Raw genomic sequence first — 26,290 nt, forward strand, 5'->3', positions numbered from 1 at the left:
CTGTCGTGTAACTGCTGACAAAATCGCCTGTTGAGAAGCAAAAATTGAGATCAAATGATTGTTTTTCCATTTAGTTGGCTTGTGAAGAAATGTGATACATGTCAGTGTTAAAAATGGGGGGAGAAAAAGGCACAGAAGTCCTTTCTCAGCATGACCTTGTAACAGTAGTTACATTTTTCTTCTGTGAAGAGAAATCAAAGAGGGACATTTTTCTTTTCTTTCTGGTTGGAACGACTTGCAAGATTAAATAGAAATTTAAGTTTGTTATTTTGGATATTAAGCTTGTTTTCTTTTTTTTAAGAGTTGGATTAGGAGATTGTTAGATGAGAACATAAAGACTGGATCTGGATCTATCCTAGCACCTCTAAAATGTATTAATGAATGTGGTGTATATTGGTTTGTTTGTTTGGTTGGATGGGTGCTTTTAGTTTTGGCCGGAGCTTGGCTAGTTGTTACCATCTGTTCCCATTTTATATATTGGGCTCAGTTAAATGGCTGTTGGCTCTAGTCTTATTTTATTTTTCCCAGAGAGATAGCTTATGAGAGTGTTATCTGTGTTCTCATCTTATTCTGGGCAAGAAAGCAAGAAGGTGTGTTTTCCAAAATACTCCATTCCTTAACTGTGTTGTTGAACATATTTCATGTTAGGTTTTTTTTGGATGAAAAAGACCTATTTAGACTGTAAACGCCTGACAAATCAATTATTGATGTTTAATGCTGTGTATCTAGGGAGATATTTATCTTTGAACGACATATAACACAGTTCAGTGATCTGTTACTCTTATTAATTGGCTTACCTTTCAAATAAACCATATGGTTTTTCACTATCACATCATTTGTTTTCAAAGGTGAGTCTAATTATTGCTGATTTATTATCAACACAGCCTGATCGGATGAAAAGACTCTGGCTTTAACTCCGTCTTTGGTCTGAGGCACTTGATTCCAGTTTTGCAATTTATGTCAACAAAAAGGGAGCTCTTTAAGAATGCAAAAATATCTCTTCTTTCTGCCTGGCTGGGAGTCTGTAATCAAGCTGAAGCGCGCACATTCCAAAAAATGAATTAATAACGTGTGGGCTGTTTTTGTGTGGAAAAGTCAACAGCTCAGCCCTGTCTAGAAGTATAAAGCATGAAATGTGTGATGGTTTATAATTATGAGTGGGATGCCTATGGTTAGAGCTTCCGTGAAGGAAATTATTTAGTTTCTATGTGTGCATTAAAAAATGTGTGCGCTCATCTTTCTTCACCAGCTAAAAGAAATCAGTAAGGCAGGAGAATGACTGTGGGAACACCTTTCTCCCTCCAGGCTGGCGTGGTACAATGCTTTGAAAATCCCTTCAGATTCTACCACACAGTCGACTCTTGAGTAGAGGAGAGGAGAGGAGGATGGAGAGCAAACAGGTTTCACAGCATCCCAGCTAAAAAAAAAAAAAAAATAATAATAATAATCAGAAAACCAAAGCATAATAATCATTCACTTTACTCACTCAATATGTTCCCATCTATCATAACTATTTAATGCTAAAACAGATAGAATTCACATCCAGCAAAGTGAGTATTGATCAGCAATCAATAACTTGTGTTTCTGGATGATGTCTGGCAGCAAGCATCCAGCATGTTGTATCAATCCTCAGACCACAGCCAAGCATTTCTGATCAAGCCTGCTTCCAAATGGAGATAGTCAATAAACTGATAACTGAAATATCTGACTTCACTATATAGTATTGCAATCATCAGCATCTTGTAAAATCTCATCCTCCGGGTGTCCAACAGGATGCATTTTATTTAGGTGTGAGAATCTTCATTGAGAGAGAGAAAGAGCTTGACATTCTTAACTTGGCTTTGATTACATGTCAGTTTGATGACATGATATGCTTTACACTAGGGGGAGACAGAGACCCTCCGTAGATAGATAAGCATTGTGGACTGCAGATTGCATGATTAATGATTTCAGGTCATATTTTATGATGTCAAAATGACAAATAGCTGCAACCACTTTAGGCAACTTTAAAATAACTAACTAGAGACCAGAACAGAGGAAAAGATGAACACATTGCTTCATCAGTTGGGTCAGCTGAGCTTTTAGATCCCTTTCTGTCATTAGTGATAATTTATGTGATTAGCTATTTACATTTCCGAACAAAGAAAATTATGTCTAGATTCAGAGTGCTCATAGTCACAGCTAGTCCATCTTCTTGATCGGATATGGCTTGAAATGCTTACTAGAGCACCGAGGCCTGGTGGTTTAATTGAAACGTATTTTAGTAGAATGTGGGCCGTATTACTGGGTTGTATCCTCAGGGAGGCACGCTGTAACAATAGAGCGGGAAAAGGGAGAGACACTGCGAGGCTGGGAGAAAGTGAGGGAGAGGGACAGGAGGGGGGAGGGTAACAGAATTGCACTTTCACAATTCACATCTCAACGCCATAATGCCATATTGTTGCAGAGTTTATGGGATGTGTCGCACAATCAATAACCAATTTATGTGAACTTGATGGATGGATAAAGGGTGCACTGGTTACCTATTTGCCATGGAGACAGTATACCTGACCTTGGTATGTGTAGGTATTCCTTCTGATCTCAAATAGTCTATTAAGCATCTTCACCTCCTCCTGGAGTCAAATATGCACACTGCCTTCTTCATAGTTTGTGTATATCAAGTAATAAACCACTCAAGATTTTTTATGGTGCTGCATAGATGAATGTCTCAACTGTCATATGGTAATATCTTTGCCAGGCAATCTGCCTTGCTACAGGCATGTCTGGGTTGCTATAACAACAGCTGCTGCTATATCTGTCACTGCTGTGGGTCATGGCTAGCTAAAAGAGCAACGTACATCATATCCCTCTCTAACTGCCGGTCCTCATCTCCTTCTCTCTCTCTCTCTGCTTTCACCTTTTGCTGCATGTCTAGCTTTGCACATCCGTACCATCAGACTAAAACTCTGCTTTGCAATAGTATGTCTGAGCTCCGTGAAGACTGACAATCAAAAGCCACAGAGTGCAGAAACTAATCGAAAATCGCTTTGTTAGCTGCTTCTGTGCAGTGTTAATGAGAGCTGGAAACACCAGAGGTGCTTATTGTGCTGGATGTAAAGCCAGCTTCTCTTCCTTTCAGCACCACTGCAGTCACAGATAATAAGAAGAACTTAAGACAGAGGCTGCAGAGCGTCAATACTGCATTTTCCTCTCAGCAGCCTTTTAGAGTAAAAGTCTGGCAAGTGGACTCCTTTTATCGTGTAATTTCAATGGCATCTGAGCAATTACACCCAAGAAGTGCTTTCAGAAAACAAGAGAGACCCTCAACACAAAATGTGGAATGCATTGCATTTAATTGTTAAAAGCAGCTCACTCACACATATCTGTAATAGACAGCATGGTATGACTGAATCACAATATATTCATTTCTACAGTTTTGTACTATAGAAAGAGGCACACATTTAGTCTCAATAGCAGTGCTACTGTAGAACACCAGCAACAGTCAAAGCTTCAAGAATAAATTAGAGTAACTGTATGCAGTAAGATTTAACCCACTGGATGTAATTTGACATTAGTGCTGAACACAGATTAAAGATTTATACGGAAGGAAGTATAGGAAAGACCTCTAGATGAATACAGATCAACTCAAACAGTGTGACTTGATAGAATATTATCTGTATATTTGTACAGCGTTGGCAGTAATGGCTTCATTGATGGATATAGCAACACAGAGATAAATGAACATCCATACAGTATAAAAGCTGTGCAATCCAATTTCCTTAAAAAGACTTTTGGCCAATACAAATAATCAAAAGTCTCAACATTATCTATAAAATTGTAAGAAAAGAAAATAAATGAAACAAGTACTACTGAGTCAATATAGAAGTTGTACCTAACAGCCAACAATAGTAGGACAGTTTGGGTCATATCGGTTTATATAGGTTATATAAATCACAGAGGCACTACTAACTACTAGGAAAATATTTAGTAAGTTCACACACTGGCAGGTTGAAATGAAGCGTGGCTGGTATTTATCTGATGATAAGTGCACAACACTAACATTTTTGTCCTTCAACCTGCTGTATTTGTGAAAGCACTTGATGTCAGATGCCTGGCACGGAGGTAAAAAAAAAAAAAAAAGAATGAAAGGAAAATTAGGATAAAAATTGAGCACTTGGACATTTTTGACTGGCTCTTCACAGGACACAGTCGATAAACAGGGGAGGTCAGTTGGCAGGATTCCCACAGCTGTCTGGGAGTAATGACACCTTCATAGTGGCACAGATAAGGATGGGGAATCTGTGCCCGTCTCCAACCCATGACACTGACATCTCTTCATGGTTGGTTAATATCTGAGGAGAGCAGAAGTACATGATTTATATCCTAAATAACCAGTGGAACATCTGGAACAATGCATAAATGTAGTATAATATAATTCACATAAACAGCTGTGTCCTTTAGCATTATTACAACTCAGGAGTCCTATATCGTAAACATGAAATTATCATACATTTTAGATTTACTACATCCTTACTATGCAGAAGAGTACCAGGAGACTGTGTCTGAATTATTTATATATTTGAAATTAAATTGCCATGTTCCTTTGTAATGCTTTTCATACATATTGCATATAAAACCTTTAATATGAGATAGGTCATAGACTGAATGGAGAGTGAATGCAAATGGAAGATTTGTGATTGGGTAATATTTCCAAAAATGGCAAGAATGATACCTTTATGTGACGAAACAAGCAGGTGGAGACACAGAGGGAGTTGAAGCAACAGGAGTCCACTACAGAGTTACACAATTATGAGTAATATATGTACAAACAATGAATTGAAAGAGAGAGAGGGAGGATGATTTGATCAGGTTGAGAGGATCACATGTAAAATACCGTGTCAATGACAACCACTTTTATTCGGTAACAGGAGCAGCTGGATTGTCTTTCTGCTCAGAGGGAATGGCTAGGTAGTTTGTCCTGTGGGCAGATTGGTAGAAAAACAAAGGCTTGTCTAAAACCTGGTGATGTGGAATTCTCTCTGCACCATACAACCACAGTTTAGTGCAACATGAAAGAATCTTCATTTAGTTGGAACAGCGACGCTTTTGTGTATGAACATTAGCCTCTAATTCATGAGTGTACACCCCCACAGGGAATACATTTTAAGAGATAAAAACCATCACTGTAATACGAGCTGCTGGGGAGAGACTGTGTGGTCTGCACATCAGGGAGACTTGACATGCTCATTTAGTATTTAATATCAAACTTTCAGCTTGTTAAAAGGCACAGTACCTTCGCTAAATATGCTCTCAGTTCAACAGAACTGCACAGAAACTGTGTAGACGAAGCAAAATTCATCTAAGTTAAAAGAGTTTTGTGGCTCTGTCAGCAAGTTTCAAATATCGTCTCATTTAGTTCTTTGACAGATTATCACATGTCGCTGCTGCTTTCAATCTTTCCCTTCAGCAACATGACTAATAAGATCTGAAGCACTAATGCATCACAAAATGTAACCTTAAAAATGTTCTACTTGTCGTATATATTCAGTAAGTCCGGATAGCTGAGAACAGCCTAGCTTCCCGCTGTGGGATGCATTGTCCTACAGGTCAATAATGGCTGTGATTTTGCCACAACCCATTAACTCTTTCAGCTGTGGGGACTGATGAGGTTTACAGTGTTACACACATTCGACCATGCTTAGCTTAATGTGCAGCTTAATAGGTCAGTAAACTTTATCTAAATGCCGAGGGCAAAGATATGTTTTATACTGAACGTACGAACAAACGAAGTCAGAAGGCTTAAATGGGCTGTTAAATGTTGCATCTTACTGTACATCACCTTCCATGGCCAATTTTTATTTACTAATTAACACATTTATGACCTTTTGCTACATATTTTATTCTTATATTTGTCCATAGTTTTGCCTATAAAATTACAGAGAACTCCCAGAGTGACATCTTTAAAGTGTTTGTTATGACTTATCAACTATTAAACAATATATACTATTTTTTGGGGTATGGGGGGAAAAACAAGACAAAACTGTAGATCCTCATGTTTGAACAGCTGTGCAATACATTGTCAGTTATTAAAGTTGTCGCTACTTCATTTCCAATTGATCAACTAATTGGTTCACCAAAGAAACATTTTATTTTGTCTTTTTATTGAATTCAATAGTTTTTGAGATCATAGTTTGTGCTATAGTTGCATTGGTTTATATTTATAATATATGGTTTGTTTTTGTTACATTGTTAGGTAGTAATTCATGTACAACTTTCCAGATGGAACTCGCATTCTACTTTTAGTGGAATTGACCACTAGAAATAGAGAGAAAATGACAATGTTAAATTAGGATACTCCAAATGAATCCCAATTGATTGCTAGTGTAAACCAGAATAGCAGGCAATCTATCATTTAACATTATTAGCAGAGAATTTCTGCACTTAAAAAAGTAAAATAACTAAAGAAATAAAATCAGGTTTAAAAAAAACCACTGAAAATCTGACAGCATAGGTGCCAAATCTATTTAAAATATAATAGTGGATTACTGTAATGTCGAAAAACTGTAGAAATGCTGAAAATAATAATAAATGTCTGTAAAATGTTGACACTTTTTAGCAAATATGAAGATAGCAAAACTGTGCAATTTTGCAGCCATATATACTGATTTTGAATATGAACATTACTGACAGTTTTGGCCTCTTATTTTACAGTTAAATAGTATATACAAGAAATGATTTGGATATAACAGATCTGTAAAATGAGACCTTTTGTTTCCCTCAATACCAACAACAAGGATATACATACTATTCTATCATTTTGTATTTTCTCCAACCTCTGTATATTTACTCCTCCGAAAACACAGATAGCGTGAAAAACACATTGTGCAGTATTTGGGGTCAATGTGTCACCGAAGGAGTCAGATTTGAGATCGGCATTAATTGTTTGCAAAGTAACAACCACCTGATCAGCACATGTGCTGTGTGTTATCTGAGATTGTTCTCTTCAGGCTACAAATTGCCTGTACAAAAGTAGTCAACCTGAATCGACTGGCTTAGTCAACACCATGAAAACCCAGTGGGAGCTGACTGTACAGGTGCGTCTGGGCCTTTGACAGTACTGGCAAAGTGATGCAAAAAGCCAGTTTCTGATGGAGCTGAAAATCCACCACGGATGTAAAAAGGTTGTTTTGAGAAAAAAAAAAAGAGCAGTCAGCAGTGTTAAGAATTATTCAGGCCTGTCAGGCAATCTAAGTGAAAAGACGGATTACTGTTGCAAGAGGGTTATAAACTGATGCAGTGGAAACTCAATTACTTGTCTGTCTGTCTGTCTGTTTGTTTGTTTGCAGGCACTACTCTCTCCCTTTCTCTCTGTCCTGATCTCTTCTTGATTGCCTCCTAAATCTCTCCTCCTGACAAGTTTCTGAGATTTCAAATTGCTATTATGCAATGACCAGAAATTCAAGCAGGCAACACTTTCAGTTATTTGGGCATATGTTTCCATGTGACTGTCTTGAATATGAGCACACTGCCTTACTGTGTTTTGAGCCATAAAAAAGAAGAGAAAGTTAATACACACATATATATATATATCTGGACATGTCACAACAAGTTCAGGACACAGAGTGTTTCAATTTGCTGTTCTGTCACTTTGCTCCTCAGACTTATCTGTGTGTGTGTCTCTCTGTGGATCAGTACATTTAGCTGTGTGAGACTCACGCAGTGTCTTGCGCCTGCTCATCAGACTTGGAGATCTTCCTGTAGCAGTAGACCATTTCTACCAGCAGCCAGAAGGTCAAGAACACCAGCAACACATACATCATGATCTCAGAGTAGATTGCTGTGGTGTCGTCAGTGGCTGTGGGGAACAAACAGCGGCAAGGGACATGTATTATTCAGCAAGCATCCTTCCTCTGAACTTAGTTTTTGTCCAGAAAAGGGCAAGAGAGACTTTCGTCACACGTTTAAGGAAGTATGCTAAGCTTATTCAAACACTGCTGACCCACAATCGACTGTCATTCATGATGAGAAGGCAGTATTTATACAGTATACTTCAACAGTTTGCTCTCATTTCACTGAATAACAAGTTCAACTCAGTATGAGCAATCATTATTACTATGTAGCTGAACATTAAGCAGTAAAATCATGTTTTCTGATGAGCATCCTGTTTGTAAGCACACTTAAAAATGACACAAAATATTATGACCATACCTGTGGTATAATGATATCGGAGCCTAAAGAGTTAAAGGTACCCAATGGAGATTTCTCTCAGGTTCAGTTCAATTAAATTGTATTTATATAGCGTCAATAGCAATTCAGTTTGTCTCAAGATGCTTTACAGAACCCATATGCCTGAACCAGGTGTGTTTATAATCAGTGTTTTCTAACAAAATGTATTATCTGTATCCTTGAAATTAACTATAATATCATATTGGATGCATTTAGTCCATTGAGAAAAGATATTAAATCATATATTGTTTATAATAGTGGTTGCTTGAAACCATAGTCAACTTTCTAATTCTAGCAGGATACCACATCCCATATGCATTTATGTGAATATATACAAATTCATAAATACACAGAAACTCCACAGGGTACCTTTAAGTGTGAAATAAGATGAATTATCAAAGTCACAGTGGTTCTCAGAGCATGAAACTGATTAAAGTTTAAAGATGTGACTACCTCATACTTCTGTTTTATATATACCACTGTATGACTAATAACATTACAAACAATTCATTTATCACATTTTATTTTATAGGATCGCTTCATATTTTTGTATGTCTGTTTTAAAGCATTAATAGTTTGCCCATTTGAGCACTAGAACAGTCTTTGCTCACTGTAATTGCTCCTCATCTACACATTAGCCATTGACTAAATTCCTATCCTGCATACTAAGCCCTTGTTCCATGCAGAAGTATTATATATACATATTAAGATTAATATGGCCACTGTTGTCAAATACGTTCTATGAAGGCAATAATTTACCATCACATTCTTTTCAGTGCAGACTTCCTCAGTATTGTTTTTCTATATATTGTGTTTTCTTTGAGCTGCAGTGAAATAATAGTGACAGTAGGAATAATAATAAGTTAGTCTTGTCTAAGGATGCACCTCATTATGATTCTGTTTTAGGAAGAAAAAACACAATTTCTTGCATTTCCTTAAACCAAGCAAGCTCATACCCACAATCTACTTTCAGTATGTCAGACTATATTAAGAGGGATTTTGTTTCTAAGAAAATAATGGTTTCAAATATGCCTTTGCACAAGTAATTTAAAATGGAAGCACTTTATAAAGTAACATCTAATGGACATTATGAACAAGAGGAAGGATGACAGCAAGCAAAAAGCTGTTTCAATGTATATATGTGCACCTGACATTTGTGTGAAAAAAATGTGAACTTGTCCTTTCTAATATCTTTTATTTCAGGATAATTTTGAGCCACTGTGAACCACTGTGCCAGTGAATGTGTACCAAATTCCAGAAAGCCTGCTAAACCAGACAGCTGACAGATTTTTTGATTTGATTCTGCAGAACCTGCAGGAATAGAGGCTATTTGTGTAATGTAATCCCTTCGATGGGAAAGCACAGATATGCTGGTCATGAGCCAATCCATGCTACGATGCTATGGACATCATTACCGTAACATGATACCCAGCTATGGTCAGCACACTGGCTGAAGGCTTTGTGAATTTGATACCACTGTTGTATGAAATATGAAGGAGAGGCGTTTAAATAAGTATACAGTAAAAAATAAAATATATCAAACTCTACTATATTTTTTAAAATTTGCATTTCAGAGGATCATCACATCAATTCTGCACTCTTTTTTTAACAGATACAAGCCAACCACTTTCATACAAGTAACCTATCTTTATGTGAATCTTGCAGTCAACTATATACCATGTGCAAGCATGTATAGAAAATGTAAAGTTAAAGAAATGAGGAGAATTAAGTAGTTCCAAATATACATGTTGTATATTCGATCAAGGTGGAAAAATGGCACATTCAGCAAGCCAAGCATTCAGGAAGCAGAATACATTACCCCTTATAATAGATAGCAAAGTAGCTGGTTTGAATTAACCCCTTCACTGACAACAGAAGAAAGCTTTGATGGACAATAGAGGCAGACAAAACAAAACACACAGTTATTCCTCTTAAATCAATACAATCACAGGAAAAGGAGGGGAGGAGGGAAGGAAAGTGGCTGTTAGTGGCAGACTGGCTTCACACTTATGCATCACTTAGCGAAAACAACGAGTCGGAAATATATAATAAATTGGGAAACCCACTTATCGCAGTCTGATAAACACTTTATGCAACATTAAATGAGGGGCATGTACAGCACAAAGAGAACACTCAGTACACAGAAGTCAACACAGCACGCAGACTAGTGTTTCGCTCTGTGGTAAAATGTGCAGCGCTGAAGGTAAATCGTCAGTTATGCTGTCCTGCATCTGCAAAGCAAACTCTTTGCACTGAGTCAATTCCGAGAACACGCTTTAAAATACATCAAGGCTGCTGATATTGTAAAAATAAAAAAATGCAGGAAAGAAGACACCGTACAGAAACTAATGCTGGGTAGAGATTTGGGAGATTTTTCAGTTTAATCAACCCCCAACTATTACTGCCCTTGAAATAACTTCTATTTATCACACTTTGATTTTATGGTGCTGATAGGAAGCCCAGCATTTTGATAAATCTGTGCAAAAAATGGGGCAAAGTAACATGAAAGAAAATTATAATTATCCGCACCTTTCTCTTTCACATTCAGCGTGATGTTCTTGGTTTTGGAGAAGGAGGGAGTGAAGAAGCCAAACTCAAACTCACGAAGGACTGTGCACTCATAGAAACCACTGTCATTATAGCTGACGTTGAGGATTAAGATGGACACATCTTGCAAGTCTTGGCTCCCACTCCAGGCCAGACGGCCCTTAAATGGTCCATCCACGTCTTCTGCATTGGAATCCTCATATTTGTATATCTAGGAAAGGACACATATAAAATATATCAACACTAGTATGACCACAAATACAACATATCATGTGGCAGCAACCTACATGTGTTTTTTCGGGTATGATGTCTTTTTCTGCTGCTGTGGGCATGTAGTACCAATCCACACGTGTCTTTGCTTTGACCTCCTCCCGCTTCATACAGAAGATGCAAGTCAGCCTCATGGGTTTTCCCAGGACTGCTTCTGTCTCCGACGGGACATCGACACATACCGGCCTGCTTGGGTGGACTAGAGGAGCATGGAAATGTTGAATAGATTTAGCTCAGCAGTCAATATGTACAAATTCAAAGTCCTGCTCCAGAGAAAATATTGGTTTTCTAATTGGATGCTTGGCTTTCTGTTGAACTTGGTTTTTTTTTTTTTTTTAAAACTGGGATCATCATTAAATTGAGTTTAAGATGTGTAAGTACAGCTAGTTTGACTCATGGTCCAATATGCATTAACACAACGATGTGGAAACCTGAAATTACCAAACATTGGGAACAGACATTTCATTGAAAGAGGAAGCATCATACCAAACTTTTAAAATAAAAACGTTGTTTGCATAGACTTTTTTAGCAAATAGACTAGTAGTACATTTTAAAACAGACACAAATGAATGCTCAAAGCAGAGTGTTGGTTTTAACTTATGTGTTAGTGTTACATTTTATGTTTAGTTTATCAGCAATTATACACTGAAAATGGAAAAGCATAAGCAGTATGAAGCACTAGTTTCTCTTTTGAATTTTTGAGATATTTTTTCAGTCCTGTACACTGAACCAAACAGGTTGCTTCAGAGTAGCCTCAGTGTAAATGTAAGTGCATTTCAGGCTACAGGCTGATTAAAGATGCAGCCACAATAAATCATCATACAAATCCAAAATGTCCAGCAGAACTGCCACAAACTGCCACAGACAGCAGCTGAATTTTCAGTCTTTTTCCAGTGTCTGTGTCTGGTAGAATCCATTGCTGTGACAGGCACAGCTTTTATCTGTGGTAATAAACCCCTGACCCAGTCTTTCTCATTGGGGTCATCACCTCCTGTGGTCTCCGCTTACATTAATCTAACCTTGAGCCAGACGCAAAAGTGGGCAAGCATTAAAAAGACATAAATTCAATCATACAGCTCTGCAAGCACTGTAGAGACTTGAGTCACAATACTGATAGCAAATCCAAGATCATCCAGACCAGCGAGCACTAATGATGGCCTCTGTCCATTAGCGTTTGCAAGCAGTGGGAGGAATAATTGGATGGAGGGAAAGCAGGAAGGGCGTAGAGCTGTAAAGTATTGTGGGCAAGTGAGGGACAGGACTGATTGAAATACAGATGAATTACTGGTGGCGGAATAATGGGAGTGAATACATATTTTTAGGAGAATAATTCAGTGGATTATGAGCACAAAGACTGACTTCTTGTATTCGTGTTGCAGCATATGGCCCAGTGCTCTTATATAACCCGAAGCCCCCTGGGCAGACAGTGACAACATTGATTCTATCTCATCTTTTTTTTTTTTTTCACTCAGGGCTCATACAAACACATGAAAATAGAGCAGAGACACATGGGAACAAAGAGGAAGTAGACTAGAGACTAATTTTACCCTGGTGTTCTCTAGTTCAGTGGGTATATATATATATATATATATATATATATATATATATATATATATATATATATATATATATATATATATATATATATATATATATATATATATATATATATATATGTAATGGTGGCATCACTGGGCTGTGCTGTGCAGGAGGCAGCTCTGAAACTAGGTTTCGAGTTCACAGCCAGTTGGACGGTTCCCAAACCATTTTCCACCGATGCATCTGTGCAACTGATGGAATAAAACATGCAGCATAATCAGTCGGATTATTTAAACATCTTGCAGAAAAACTATACTCACCAACAAATATCACAAGTACCAAAGTTTGCAGATGAACTCTGTACTGACTTATCATATTCAGCGCTGTATGTAGCCGCTGGTGGAGTGGACGGGAGTCTCTGTAACTTTTGCTTTTTCTCAAGTTGTCTTCACACCAGGTCTGGGGTGAGAAAGCAGAGTTGCTGAGATGACTTCAGGACCACGGACAGCGCCGCTCCTCGGCAGACAAGAGTGCAGGTAACTTCTCCTTTTCACGGCTGAAAATCCAAACCAAAATGTCTGCTGAAAGACTAGATTTCGAGCTAGAAAAATACCTAAAAAAAAAAGATATGCTGGACTGAAGTTTGCAGTTTTTACGCTCTAATCCATCAATTCAAGTCTTCCAACAAATCTCCATCTATGTGCAAACTACTAACTTCATCCTCATTCCCTCGACTCGGAGAAACAAATAAGTCCAAGATGTGACAAAGCCACTGGAGTGACAGTTTCCACGATCACAGCTGCTGTTCTTCACTTCAGATCCATCCAGAAACACAGGAAAAAAATATTTAAAAAAGCGACTGGAAGGAACCTGTGGATTCTCAAAAGCCGATTCAGTCACTTACTGTTGCGAGATCTGGAGTCCTGTTCACGCACAAAGCAGCACAACAGCAACCACTTCTCTTATTTCACCCCTCAAAGAATCACACTATTGATTGTTTGAAGTCTGTTTTCCTCCATTAAGGTTGACTGATGACATTTCCCAGCCGCGGCTCACTGCCTTTGTTTTTCAGCAGTCACTTAGCGCTGGCAGCAGCAGAGGCTTCGATGCGCATGCGTGAGTCACTCCCTCCTACACGACAATGTGCATGAGCATATTATTGTCATTAGGGTAGGCCTTAAACGGACTCATCATGCAAGCCTGTTTGCGTTTTTCTTCTCTGTTGGCTGCAGGAACTAAACAAACAAAACATGGCATGTCATTTTATTGTCTGCGAGTGTAAAAAAAACAAACAAATGCAAATCAGTTTTATTAAAGCTTATTCTATTAAAACGAGGCAACTGCCAAGCTGCCTTTGTCATGTGTTATATAATCTTGTTTAGTAGCTGCTAGCAGAGCCCTTTCTCAGGACATTTCATTTGTTACACATCACTACTTGCATTATTTCTGTTTCCCAAGCTTCCCTAACAACAAGAGGACTGATGTTAAGTGGATTCAAGTCTTTTTAGTGGTATGAAATAATGTAGCCAGGGTTTGGCTGCAGGAATACAGGAAAGCAGGTTTACTATGTGTACATGTTGGAAGCATATTTACATGTATCCACACATAAAACCATAAAACAGACATTAAGGTTTTAATCGCGCTGCTATTAATAACCTGCATGTGGATCTGAAGTCATATGGAAGCCAAACACATAAACACACTCATTTAGATCTTTGGCTTACTGCAGCAATGAAACTGAAGGGACACAACCCACTAATTTAATGATCTTCCATCCTCTGGAGCTTAGCTTTGAAAGGGCAGGATCTTTCCGGTGATATGCTGTCTATATTTGGGTACAAACTGCATGCTTCGAGACTACATTTCAGTTTGGTCCCTTTTTCTGCCTCACTTTTCTTTTAACTCTCTTTAAACATTGAATTTACTAACGATACAAGGGGTAAAAAGAAAAAAGTTTTCATCTAATCCAGTTACAGTAATTCAGGTAGAAAAAGATCTTGTTCCACTCCATCACACCAACACAACCCGCACTAGAGAGCACTGAAGTGCCTGCTTAACAGTCCAATTATATTCCTTTTCTCTCTCTCTCTGAAAACTGCAGTGATTCTATTATAAAAGCTGAAGATGTGATGGTGATGCAGGGGTGCATTATTTTCTGCATTTTTCTGATTTATAGACCTGCATTACATCCAATGTGAATAAAAGCAGGCTTGCATCGACAGACTGATGGGTGTACAGTGTGCTTTCTTGAGGAAAATCTATTACCAGCTTCCATCTATAGGCTGTTTATTCCTCTCTGTATTAAAAAGGCTGTGAGAAAACATTATAGACAAAAACCCTTCGTCCCATCACTTATAATATGCAAAAATATGTCTTATTTTAGCTTTTGCATACAAATAATCAAGAGAGATGATGTTTCTATTGTTTGGTCTACATGTCACAAACTAAATTTTGCATTTTATTCCAATTGTTTCAGAGATTTAGACCAAGAAATCTGAAATGCTGTTACGTTTAATTTTATTATCTGTAAAATCGAAGAAAAAAGATGTTTGAAGGGAAACTGGGATACAGCAGCAAGCCTGAAAGAGCCACAATAATCTCACAATGACATCACAATATTTAATCTGGCAGCCACTGCATCCGGAATAGCAAGAGGATTACTCAGAAGGAGCAGAGGAATCAAGAGTTTGAGATTTTCAGTGTTATTCAGTTTTAGATTTGCACAGGTAGAAAAACAAGAGTAACTCTACATTTCAGTTTGAATTTCTTCTACATAAAAACATACAAAAATCTGCCAATATCAAAATGAGTTCACCTTCACTCCGTGCTGTCATAGAGCTAAAAGATGTTGACAAATGCTCAGAGGGGGAATCAGCAGTTTTTTTGCAAAAATGCTTAAGAGTTAAAGGTGCAAATTCTAATGTAACAAGAAAAGCAAAGAGGCAGATGAGTGCACTGTTGTGTTGCTGTCAGCATCATCAGTAGGCTGGCACAGTACGAAGCAGACTAAATATGGAAGGCCCGGTTGAACCACATCCTGCAGATAAGGAAACCATAGCAACAGTAATGCAGTGCCATGGTGACTACAGGAGGCCTGCTTAGTGACAGCCCGCACACTCAGGAAGGCAACAGGAAGCCTCAAACCAAGCTTTCTTATTGTTTTTTTTCATAGCATCTAGACTTTTTTTTTCTACAAAAAGCAAAGCATTTCAAAGAAAGGAGAGTGAATAAAAAAGTCATTTTTTTTCTGTCTATGTTCAGGTCTAAGAGTTTTCACCACAGGATGCACTCGTGACAAATAAAGCATAAAAACAGAACTCTTAAATGAAAAAAAAAGCAAAAAAAAAAAAAAAGAAGAAGCAAAATGACAGTTTGGGCGGTGAAAATTAAACCGCCCAAACTGTGTAAATCAGGGGCTGAGTAATTAAAGTGACTGAATGTATAAATGAGTGGGCTAGACAGCGTGCGTGCGTGCGTGCGTGCGTGCGTGCGTGCGTGCGTGCGTGCGTGCGTGCGTGCGTGCGTGCATGCGTGCGTGCTTGTTAGCAGGGCTTCTCGAGGATGCATTGCAAAGAGGAGATTTCTAGGGATTTGGAAGGATTTCAAGATTATAACATGATTACAGCAGACAGCCATGGATGAAACATGCTGGATATTGAGATGTAAATCTAATGTGCTGCTTGCCAGAAAAACCTCTTAATGCTGCAATTTGTAGAGTATAAGTAGGACTTTACTCATCTCTCTCTAAATGTCTATCATTTTTATTCATTTATGATCTATCTGTGGGTTGATTGTATCTGTATATTTTACACTCCATCATCCTGATGCAATGTGAAGTTACTATGAATCTTGCCAATCTAAAATACAGGAATTTCATGCAAAAAAGATTATCAAGTCTTTGGAATCAAAGTAGCATGCATGCATCTGAGCAGTTATTGCTGTATTTATGTACGGTTTCTTACTTCATTGTTATCATTTCTTATTCTGTTTTCTATCATCTTTGAATTCTATTTCTACCTCTATCTATCTCTATTTTAATAACAGATATTTAACTTATTTTATGTCATGTCATCTCATCTGGTGTTTCCTCACTGCACGTGTTAATTGTTAATCGGTTCCTCAATCCCTGTGTTTTAAAATCTTCTATTTATAACATGACTTTGGGGGTGGGGGTTGTTTGTCCTGTTTTTATTGCATTTTCATCTTTGTTATTTGTAAAGCACTTTGTGTTGCATTTTATTTGTATGAAAAGTGCTATATAAAGTCTGACTGCTTAATATTTAATGGGATAAAAAATATACATGCATGTATACTATATGTACTTATATACACATCAGACAAAGCAAGCCTTTCTAAAAAATAACCCATGTGCTGACCTAAACAATTAGAGCAAGCTTAATGTTGTACTGCTGCACATTGCACAGAGTCACACACACATGTGGCTCCAGAGCAGCTCAGCATGGAGTTTATGTGGTGACACGTCTGGCTGTGAGGCACACGCACAGGCCAGATCAGTGGCATAGCAGCTAATCTAATTGATAAGGCTTATAAACTCAGGGAGTCACTGAACCACACCCCTCCAACGCACAAGCGCACGCACACACATACCGCTACAGGGCAATGCCAAACTCAACCAGGGGGACTTGGCACAGAGCTCTAAGCTAACACTGATAGTAAGTGAAGACTTGTTCCATCTGACCTTCTGATTTGGCTCACAGCCCCCTGTAGGAAAACTGACTTTCTATTATAAGACCCAGAACCCTATGCGTCAGATAAACCACTGAGCCAGAAGAAGGCAGCAGTCGGGTGACATAGACTTCTCTTCTGGAGCAGATCAAAGCGGATTTTGAGCTGTGTAGCTACTTCATTTTTAGCCTGTTGGTTACAGAGAAAATAAAAAGATGTTAGGGAATAAAGGCTAGACAGCTTACATGTGTAAAAGCTCCAGAAAAAAAAAAGGAGGCAGGGATTAGTGTACTTTAATATTAAATATTCATGAAAACATGTGGGTTGTCACCTCTACACAAGGGAGAGGCTGCTGTGATAAGAAAGCAGCCAAAAAAGCACCGGTGTCACCTTGTGTTCAATCAGCTGAAGTTTATTGTCTTAATTAGAATATGGTAATGAACAGAGGTTGTCTAAGCGGTCAGCAGTAACTCCTGACAAAGAAACTATTTGGACAAGATGACAGACTGTGTCATGCCACTGCTTGCTGTCAGAAAATACATGCGTCTGGGATCAAAAATAATTAAAAAGAACACAGCTGATTTGTTTTAAATCTGGTTCACATTAAGACAGAAGTCACTCAGATCATCCCTCAACAAACAAGACAGGATATTAGAGTAGACACAGATAACCAAAGCAACTCTGGCTGAACATTAAAGAGCACAAAAAGGCAGAAGATGTGAGAAAACCACATCAAAAACAAACGTTTTTTTAGGATTTATGCATACTCAGATTGACATTTGATCGTTAGACACCCACGTCATCAATATCCATTTGTCCTGTTGTGTTTTCTATTCTGATCTGACTGTTTAACTCCTGTTTCTGTGGAGCATTAGGTTGGAGCCAACTCTCTGGCACCTGGCAGTCCAGTAATGATTCAGGGTTGTTGCTCTGGACAGTGTCACTACTCTGCTGCTCAGAAATATGACTCTCCAGTTTATAGTTACCAAGACCTCTGCTCTCTATGGTGTGCTGGCTGTGATTCTGGCTAGCTGAAATACTGTTCGGCTGCTGGTTGTCAGCGGGACTGCAGCCAGCTACACCGGGATAATGCTCTCCTTCCTCCTGCTGAGTGGCAATGCTGTCTGTTTGCATATGGCCTCTTGTCCTGTCTTTCGACTTGCTGTCATGCTGCTGGCACTCTCTGATCTGGCCTAATGTGATTTGGAGCTCATTGAGGCGCTGTGATACATAGCGTCTCTTCAGTTCCAGCAGGATTGTTCCATTACGACTCAGGCTTGGCATGCTCGTTGGTGTTGCCCTCTGCAAGAAGAATAGATCACCGGCTATGTATCGCAGACGATGTGTGATAAAATACATAAATGAGTTCATGTATATAGTCACAGAAAATAATGCAAATTTGCAAATGCTGGTGCACAACGCATTCATGTGTACTGATTTGCACATTTTTCTTTATGGCTGACTGGAAGCAAATGAAAATGAGCATGAAGAGATATGTTTGAGTGATTTATTGCCAGTCATGAAAATGTATCAATGTAATATGTCACTATGAGATGCTATAATGATGAACAGAGAGGAAGTCACACCAAATATATCACCCAGACCACATTTTAGGACTATGTAATTATAAATGCAGTGTGTAAGATTCCAGCTAATTACCGCAGAATGGTTTCCAGTGCTGTTCTCTCTCTCCTTTAGCCATGTGTTTATTTCAGCTCTCTTCTGCAGCTGCATGCTCAGCAGCAAGAAAGACTCATTCATGCGGTCAATTTCTTCTTCTACACAGGACATCTGGAACGGAAGGAATGATGACGTAGTGTGTGGTTCTTAGATTATCCAAGTCATTGAAATGAATATTGTTTCTGATTTGTCAAAATGATACCTGCATTGGTGTCCCTTTTGGTGACAAACCTGGAGACATTAACGAGATTTTTGATTCCTCTAAGTTAAAAACTTTTGTAAATTTCTGAATGGAATCAATATTGATGAAAAAAAAAAACAAGTGAAGCACAAAGCAATATTTGATTAGTGCATTTCTAGCAGAAGTAAAACATCGCACTGCAGTGAGAATAGCTTTAGAGCTCATTGACACACTGTCATTACAGTCATGAACTCTGTGTACAAGGATATTGGACCATTCTTGTGGAACAAAAGCTCTTTGGGTGATGAAGGAGGTAAAATGGTCTTTTCTCTACAGGATTTCCTGTAATAGTTTAATGATGTTTATATCTTGTGAACAGGAAGGAACGGGGAAGCAGCTTCAGACTGAAATCACAAATGGATATATTCATTTGCGGTTAGAGGTGCAGTATTATTGTAAAATAGCATAAGCCATTAAGGTTCCACATCCACTTTCAAACCAAAAATATTGGTTTGAAAGCGTCAGACCCAACCATGCGTAGGAAAGAAGTGTGCCAGACTGATGCTAAGACCTCAGTAGGGTTTTCCACTAATCAAGGGTCAAAAGTTTGTGATCCTTACAAAAGTTTCCATAATCTCCAATATTGGCCTTGAATGCTAAAAACACTGATTTTTTCATTTACTAATTTAGCAACTTCTAAGCCTCTAAATGGTGATGGATTTTTATTAGTAGTCCCCTCTCTTCTTTGCTGCTGCAAATCTGTCACTATTGCCATATTTATACTGTAGTTTCTTTGCAAAGACAGATGCATAGTGTGAAAAAGACACTGGGATTTTCACATTCTTACTCTTTTTTCACCACATTTTTGGCTAAAATGACAAATGGAAACATAAACCATAGACATTTATCAATAGTAAAGGCAAAGCGAACCACTATTTGATAGTGATAATCATTACTTTCAACCTTTATAGAACCATTTTGTTAAACACAAAATAACTAGTTTAAATGTTATCAAAAAGCTGCAAATTGCCTCAATTTATCTTTTTAAATGGAAAAAGGAAGGATGATATCTCTCGCCTATATAATAGCTGGTGTAATACTACATCATTACCTACATGGGTCAGTTTTATCTAATGCAGTCTGTAAGACATTTTGCCACACACTTAGGTTATTTGGACAACAGCTACAATTTTAAGTGGTGATGTACTTTCTTTGAAAAGCAGTGTAACGACAGTGTTGCTATAAAATTAATATTTGTCATACCTGACTGGATGTCCTGAGTTGAACCCTGTTTGAGGTTCGCGATGAGCTGCTCCAACTTGAAATACTTATACTTCTTGAGTCTAAATTAGAAGAAGGGGAGAAAACATTATCTACTGTAACTGCATTATTTCGCTTGAATTTATACTTTACTGTGGTGTAGATTGTCTTTCTTACCAACCTGCTGGCTAGTAGGTGCTCAGTGAAGCGCGCTTCAGTGGGAACTCTAATGTTGAGAAATTCCTCTGCTAATGTGCTGTGCCGCCCCTCTGTAGCACTGAAATTTGACTGTAAAAAGAAGGCATAAAAAGTTATCTGCCCCTACTCGTTGCAGTGTGAGAATGATGAGTGAGGTTTATGCAGCACTTAAAACACCTCTGCTGTGCTCCCTGTGAAAGAAACGTTGAACAGCTGAAGGCTTAGAGCTGAAATGGCCTCAAGGAGAGCTTGCATAAAGCTCTGGGGGTTGGATCCTGGATAAAAGAATAAAACAAATATCACATTGTTTCTAAAGAAGCTTACATACTTTGTGCTTTCAAACATGATTGCCCAGGCTATTATACTGCACTAGATACAACTTCTGCAGGACCAGGACACAAGACTGGCTTCCAGGACTGTCTTCTATTAGATCCTTCCGATTACCTGATGCGATGTGGGCCATGGACTGCAGGATGATAGCGATGAAGCATCCCACGTGCTGCAGCTTTTCTTCTGACAGATAAAGAATTTGATTGGCTGAATCAAAGTAAAAGTCCCCTGAGCAATGTGGCAGTAAACTCTCATTAGAGGAAGATGAAGAAAAGGGGATTGACTTTGCCAGGAGCAGAAGCACATTAGGAAACATGGGGCGGTTTGCGAGCAACTGCATGACCTGACAGCCAAACAGAAAAATGGCAGAGTGTTGTGGTGATAGGTTGTCCAGTGCAGTCGGGATGAGTTGTCTGTCACGACTCCCCTGGGCAGAATTCTCTGGAGCTGCTAAAACAGAAAATACTGCATTTTAGGTTTCAAGACCTTAAAAATTAGTGTAATTTGGTGCTACATTCATTGTGAGTTCAGTTTCTCTTTCTCAATTGAGACTTTTTTTAATCATATTTCAGTACCGTTGAGGAGCTGATTTGGCTCATCTGTTGTTAGGTTTTGTAAAGACTGCTGGATTTCCTGCAGGGTCTTGAATAGAGGAGATATTGTGACCAGCTTGGACAGGTCATGATCACTTAGAAAAGGATGAACTAGGGAAGAGAAAAACAACATATTTGCAGGGATATCTTAATGTTCTCATAAATAAAACAAACCATTGTGCATATTGGGATTTGTTGCTGACCTGGCTCACGGGACAGGGTTCCTGCTTTGGTCATATTCACAGATGAAAACTGTGGATTTGTAAAACAGGAAATGATTCTCTTCTTATTCCAAGACAGGACACTAATTCACCACGATATACCAGCTAATGCCACTACAGTACCTGTGTATAACACATGTTGGTGTCACTAGGTTGCATGTATCCAGCTTGAGGTTCACACTCCCTGGTATCATGAGAACCGGCATGACAATAAGGATCCTGGATCTGCCAAGCTTCTCCTGTCAGCCGGAATAGAAGAGCTTCCACTGACCTGAGAACAGCTCCCAGTAATGATACAGAGGCCTCAGCTTGGATACCAGGCATGTTCAGTTCCATGCAAGAAATAGTGTACAGAAAAAAACATTCATGAATTATATGACATGAACTTCAGCCCCTCAAAGCATAACAAATGGTTGTGTTGGACTTAGAACAAATAAATAAGGATTATCCAACATAACCAAATATATTAGGAAATACGGGGCTTATTTACTTCCTTGCCTTGCGTTTAATACCACTCTCATATCTGTGATTTAAATATAAAACTGGAGCCAGCAGCTAGTTACCTTAGCTGAGCAAAAAGACTTGAAGTCAGGAGAAGCAGTGCATCTGTCTATGTCTGAAGGTCCTACTAGCACCTCTAATATATTTCATCCCATTTTGTTAATTCACACATAACCTGCCCTAAAAGCCTGGAAATGTCACTTGTGCACTTTTTTCTTTATTGTAAGTTAAGATAATTGACTGTTAATATTTATTATACAGAAATAACAAATGTCTAGCTCTCAGCAAAATTACAAACTATTCCATCTTTGTCTTATAATTTGACATGTTCAGCTTTTTTTTCTTTAAAGACAGTATTTTCCCTGTCCACTCACTAAATCACTAATCAAATACATGTCATCATTTTAGTTTTACCTTGTGTATCTTGCTCCCCCACAGTGCTGTTAGAAGGTTTATCCTTCATCACGTTATGGACAAGTATCTCTTTAAGAAGACTCAGTTTTTTATGATCCATATTCTCGAAGACATTCTGAGAGGAAATATACAATTTTATTGTTTTTAGTGAACTTGAATATTGCTTATTAGTTTGGCAAACCTTTTGTGAAAGAATCACTGGTATCACTTTCTAAAAAGGCAACATTTACAAAAAGTTTTATAAACTGCATTGGACTTCCTACTGGATAATATTAATATTATTTACTAATGTATACTGTATCAGTTACAATTATAGATCGGTTGTAGGCCATTAAGGACCTTTTGGTTGCCAGGTTGTGGACTATTCTTGTCAAGCCTGACACTTTTGACACTGTGATTGATGAGTGAGGTGCCTTTGATGGACTGGAAAAGTCATGCAGGACATCTGGACCAAAATCCATTGATAAAATCCATTCAAGGCGCTTTAATTACAGTGCTAGCAATAAAGAAAATCGAAGTGTAACCTAAAAGTTGTTTTCATTCACAGCTTAAACCTGAAAGCATTAGCAAATTAATGACTTTAATTGAATGAAGGCATTATTTACGGTTTATAAATTATTTAAATATAAAATACCTAATGCACTTGATTCTTTTAGTAAAACTCACCTTGAGTGATTCAGTCTGTTGACAAATGTTTCTATAAAACTCCTGTATGTCTTTGCGGTGTCGGGCCAGTTGTGAGGCTATATGGAGGTTCTGATCTTCAAGTTTGTCATACAGAGTCTTCACATTGAACTCCTCCAAATCACAGCACTTTGACGCACTTCCTAAAAGTGACAAGTAGACGTCAGCAAAAGGTGAGTTACAAATGGGCTGAGAAATGCAGATAGTGGAGGTCTTATCATACCATCCTAAAGACCAAGCAAGTACTCTCACGATGCATGACTGCACCTTGAATTCAAAAGCTTCCTTAACGTGACTCCGGAACAATTCAGTGGAGTCTCTGTAGCTTTAGTGATAACAGCACAAGTCATTAGAGTATGATATTAGCCATTATTTCCTTTATCATCAATCTAATGGGGAAGTAAGCTGCTCGCTAGTCATGCGTGATGGTTTTATAATGACTGAGCCAATGGACACTTAAACGCCCTATCATGCTGCATGAATAATGCAATAAGTACTAACTGGGAAACATTAAAGTCAACTCCACCTTTTAGGCTTTTCAAACACTATCAGAGACCACAAAGAAACAAGGACAATGTATTAAAAGCTGGCCAGATAGAAAAGAGTTGCCAGAGTGCTTCTTGGTGAACTTTTCTGGAAATATCTTCAATGTGTTGTTATTAAACTGGTGCAGAGAATTTAAAAAGATTATCGTTTCCTTTACTGAATTCAACCAAGACATGGTTGCAGTAAGTCACAAAAGATAACTGCACCTTTGGCTGGGATGAGCTATAAATTCCGTATACAGTTAATTATTTTGGTATTTTGAGTATACTGTGTACAGAATCATGTAGTTGTTGTGATTTTGATGTATGCCAGGCTACATTTCACAAAACTCACTATGCATCCTGAATATTATCACCATTATGCTTTCATATTTACAGTTTTTATAAGGGTTTCTACAGCACAGTGTAATAAACAGAGACTGTACCTCCTTTTGAAACAGCAGGTTCCTCAGCTTCTGCTCCTTCTCCCACACCTCTGCTACCAAGGAGGCCACCTTGGCTTGGGACAGCGATGCTAAAATACAAATATAAAGCCACACATTTTGTCACACATTTAAATATTCTATGCAATTTTATGTAGTCCACAGCAAGATGTCTTCTACTACTGACTGTACAAAAACCCACCACCAATGTCTTGACACATAAATTGCAACATCAGCTTCCCTGTCATTAAAGCACACCTTTCTCTGCTGCAGACACACTCCACCGGACAGAAGGGCTCCCCAAGGCTGCGCCACTTTGGCTTTATTCTCCACTGGGAGACTAGCTTTGCCTTGCCAGGTTTCAGAACTAGGACTGTGGTGGTCGCAACTATGACCACAACCAACAGCAGACTCAGAACCCCTGCACACAATCAGCATTGTATTACGACAAGGCTAATTCATTAAAGTAATACTCCTGCACAAAAAAAATTCTGGAGCACTAGCAGTAATTTCACCGACCAGTAATCACTCCCCAGTCAGGAAGGAGGTTGAGTCTGTGCTGCTTGACAATCCCATATTTGACCAGTTGTGCCGGAGTCATTGGTTGGAACACAGCAGCCCTGTGGTCACACTCTGTCCCCTCCTCACTGACCACCACTACCATACTCCACTGAGGGACAGCGCTGTCCACAAACACATACTTCCCTGTTTCTAAGAACACATGAGCAAATCTGAAAGTGGGAGAAGAAAAAGAAATAAAAGGAGAGTTAAAGGGTTACCAAATGGAATTTAAGATGATGAATATTGCATGGACTTTTCACTACCTCGAAGCATTGAAGTTCGTCTGCTTCATGAGTATCTGCAGACGTCTGAAAGCACCAAAGTCCCAGCTGGGGTTACTGTTGAACAGGTGGTCTTTTTGATACACCGGGAAGTGGCTGAGACGGCGGTCTGTGGGATGTAAAATGAAGTTGGAGTAAGATTACGGTGTTTAAATAAAAAAACAACACAAACTATGTTGACAAAACTACCAGGAAAGTAAACGCAATCAGTGCTACCAGTGTAGTTGATGGTGAGATGAAAAACGAGCATGTCGCCACAGGACAGGCAGACAACAGGGTTTGGGATACGAGGAAAGACAGCCGGGTCACCATCATCATCATCATCATCATGTTCTGTGTCTCTTCTGTTTCTGGGTCTCGTGTTTTGGATTTCTTGTGGTTCTGAATAGCAATAAATCAGCATCAAACTTCCATTCTTAGGATTTAAAGTGAAAATTTCAACCTTTTCTAGTAAATGGGTTGAGTGGAATCATTGGGAAAGAGGGAACATCGATAGACATGACAAATGTAGTCACCTAACAGAAACTGATCGACAAGGTATTTTTGTGTAGGAATCCAACCAAACACCCCTTCAGAGTCAAACTGCACCAAATGTGTTTTCCCAATATTCTTTGCATGGATGTCTGGTCCTAAAATATTCATTATTGTCTGGAAGTAAACAGAAACAACACAGATTAGAACAGCAGCACAAATCCAAAGCATCGCACATGAACTGAACTAATACTGTGGAGTGTTTTCATCATATTAAGAACCAATATGCAAAGAGCAACTGTGGCATATTCAATTTAAATCATATTTACGCTGATTACTGGGCCTAGTATGAACAGTTCTGACTTTGTAGTAAGAGGCTTTATTTTTGTAATACAATACGTGTATTAATGTCTGGAAAAAAATGCACTCAAAGGATTAAACATGTAGCTGGTTGTATTTAGGTAAATATGCTGTTGTTAAAATATAGTCCATGCATGTAAATGTTGTTGAACACTGACAATCACTGAGTCCTGGAGAAAATCTCTAAATGGGACACACACACACACACAAAACATTCTCGAATGATGAAATTTGTGGAAAATGATACGACCGAGCTTCCACCTCGTTGACCTACTAAATACTGTTTCATTCCTGCAGAGTAGAGGTTTGTTATCTGTAACTTTTCCTTCACCATATGCAAA

General features: G+C 38.5%; 2 protein-coding genes across 3 annotated transcripts in view; both read right to left on the bottom strand.

The window, feature by feature from the left end:
- Positions 1-3,315: 3,315 nt before the first annotated feature.
- Positions 3,316-13,670, bottom strand: scn3b (sodium channel, voltage-gated, type III, beta). 2 transcript variants are annotated; one of them, XM_023264837.3, is made up of 6 exons: positions 12,882-13,670; positions 11,040-11,221; positions 10,735-10,963; positions 7,696-7,834; positions 4,874-4,957; positions 3,316-4,331 (listed from the first exon to the last, which is right to left on the bottom strand). In XM_023264837.3, the coding sequence occupies exons 1-5, from the start codon at positions 12,934-12,936 to the stop codon at positions 4,894-4,896; spliced, it is 669 nt and encodes a 222-aa protein (XP_023120605.1). In that variant the 5' UTR covers positions 12,937-13,670; the 3' UTR covers positions 3,316-4,331; positions 4,874-4,893. The 2 variants fall into 2 exon arrangements, with proteins under 2 accessions (XP_023120605.1, XP_023120606.1); XM_023264838.3 differs by lacking the exon at positions 4,874-4,957 and having other exon boundaries at positions 12,882-13,669.
- Positions 13,671-17,633: 3,963 nt separating this feature from the next.
- The window catches only part of si:ch211-286b4.4 (SCO-spondin), a 52,546-nt gene continuing 43,889 nt past the window's right edge, over positions 17,634-26,290 (bottom strand). Inside the window, exons 79-96 of the mRNA XM_055012286.1 lie at positions 25,634-25,766; positions 25,335-25,499; positions 25,101-25,227; positions 24,796-25,007; positions 24,535-24,697; positions 24,280-24,368; positions 23,292-23,452; positions 22,626-22,740; positions 21,834-22,018; positions 21,693-21,741; positions 21,472-21,600; positions 21,011-21,346; positions 20,744-20,841; positions 20,550-20,656; positions 20,372-20,451; positions 19,130-19,158; positions 18,907-19,038; positions 17,634-18,549 (exon numbers count right to left, since the gene is read on the bottom strand). Coding sequence (XP_054868261.1) covers positions 18,034-18,549; positions 18,907-19,038; positions 19,130-19,158; positions 20,372-20,451; positions 20,550-20,656; positions 20,744-20,841; positions 21,011-21,346; positions 21,472-21,600; positions 21,693-21,741; positions 21,834-22,018; positions 22,626-22,740; positions 23,292-23,452; positions 24,280-24,368; positions 24,535-24,697; positions 24,796-25,007; positions 25,101-25,227; positions 25,335-25,499; positions 25,634-25,766 — 2,826 coding nt within the window. The 3' untranslated portion in view covers positions 17,634-18,033. The remainder of the gene's footprint in view (positions 18,550-18,906; positions 19,039-19,129; positions 19,159-20,371; positions 20,452-20,549; positions 20,657-20,743; positions 20,842-21,010; positions 21,347-21,471; positions 21,601-21,692; positions 21,742-21,833; positions 22,019-22,625; positions 22,741-23,291; positions 23,453-24,279; positions 24,369-24,534; positions 24,698-24,795; positions 25,008-25,100; positions 25,228-25,334; positions 25,500-25,633; positions 25,767-26,290) is intronic.

This window comes from Amphiprion ocellaris, chromosome 7 (assembly GCF_022539595.1).
Source record: "Amphiprion ocellaris isolate individual 3 ecotype Okinawa chromosome 7, ASM2253959v1, whole genome shotgun sequence".
Taxonomy (NCBI): Eukaryota; Metazoa; Chordata; class Actinopteri; family Pomacentridae; genus Amphiprion; species Amphiprion ocellaris.

Bases quoted from the DNA above. Each gene is read 5' to 3' on its own strand.
- scn3b (XM_023264837.3), bottom strand. From the start codon at position 12,936: ATGATAAGTCAGTACAGAGTTCATCTGCAAACTTTGGTACTTGTGATA. The intron at 11,222-12,881 runs GTGAGTATAGTT...ATGCTCCTCTAG, and splicing joins GGTACTTGTGATATTTGTTG to TCCACCCAAGCAGGCCGGTA. The intron at 10,964-11,039 runs GTAGGTTGCTGC...GTCCTTTCCTAG, and splicing joins TCATACCCGAAAAAACACAT to ATATACAAATATGAGGATTC.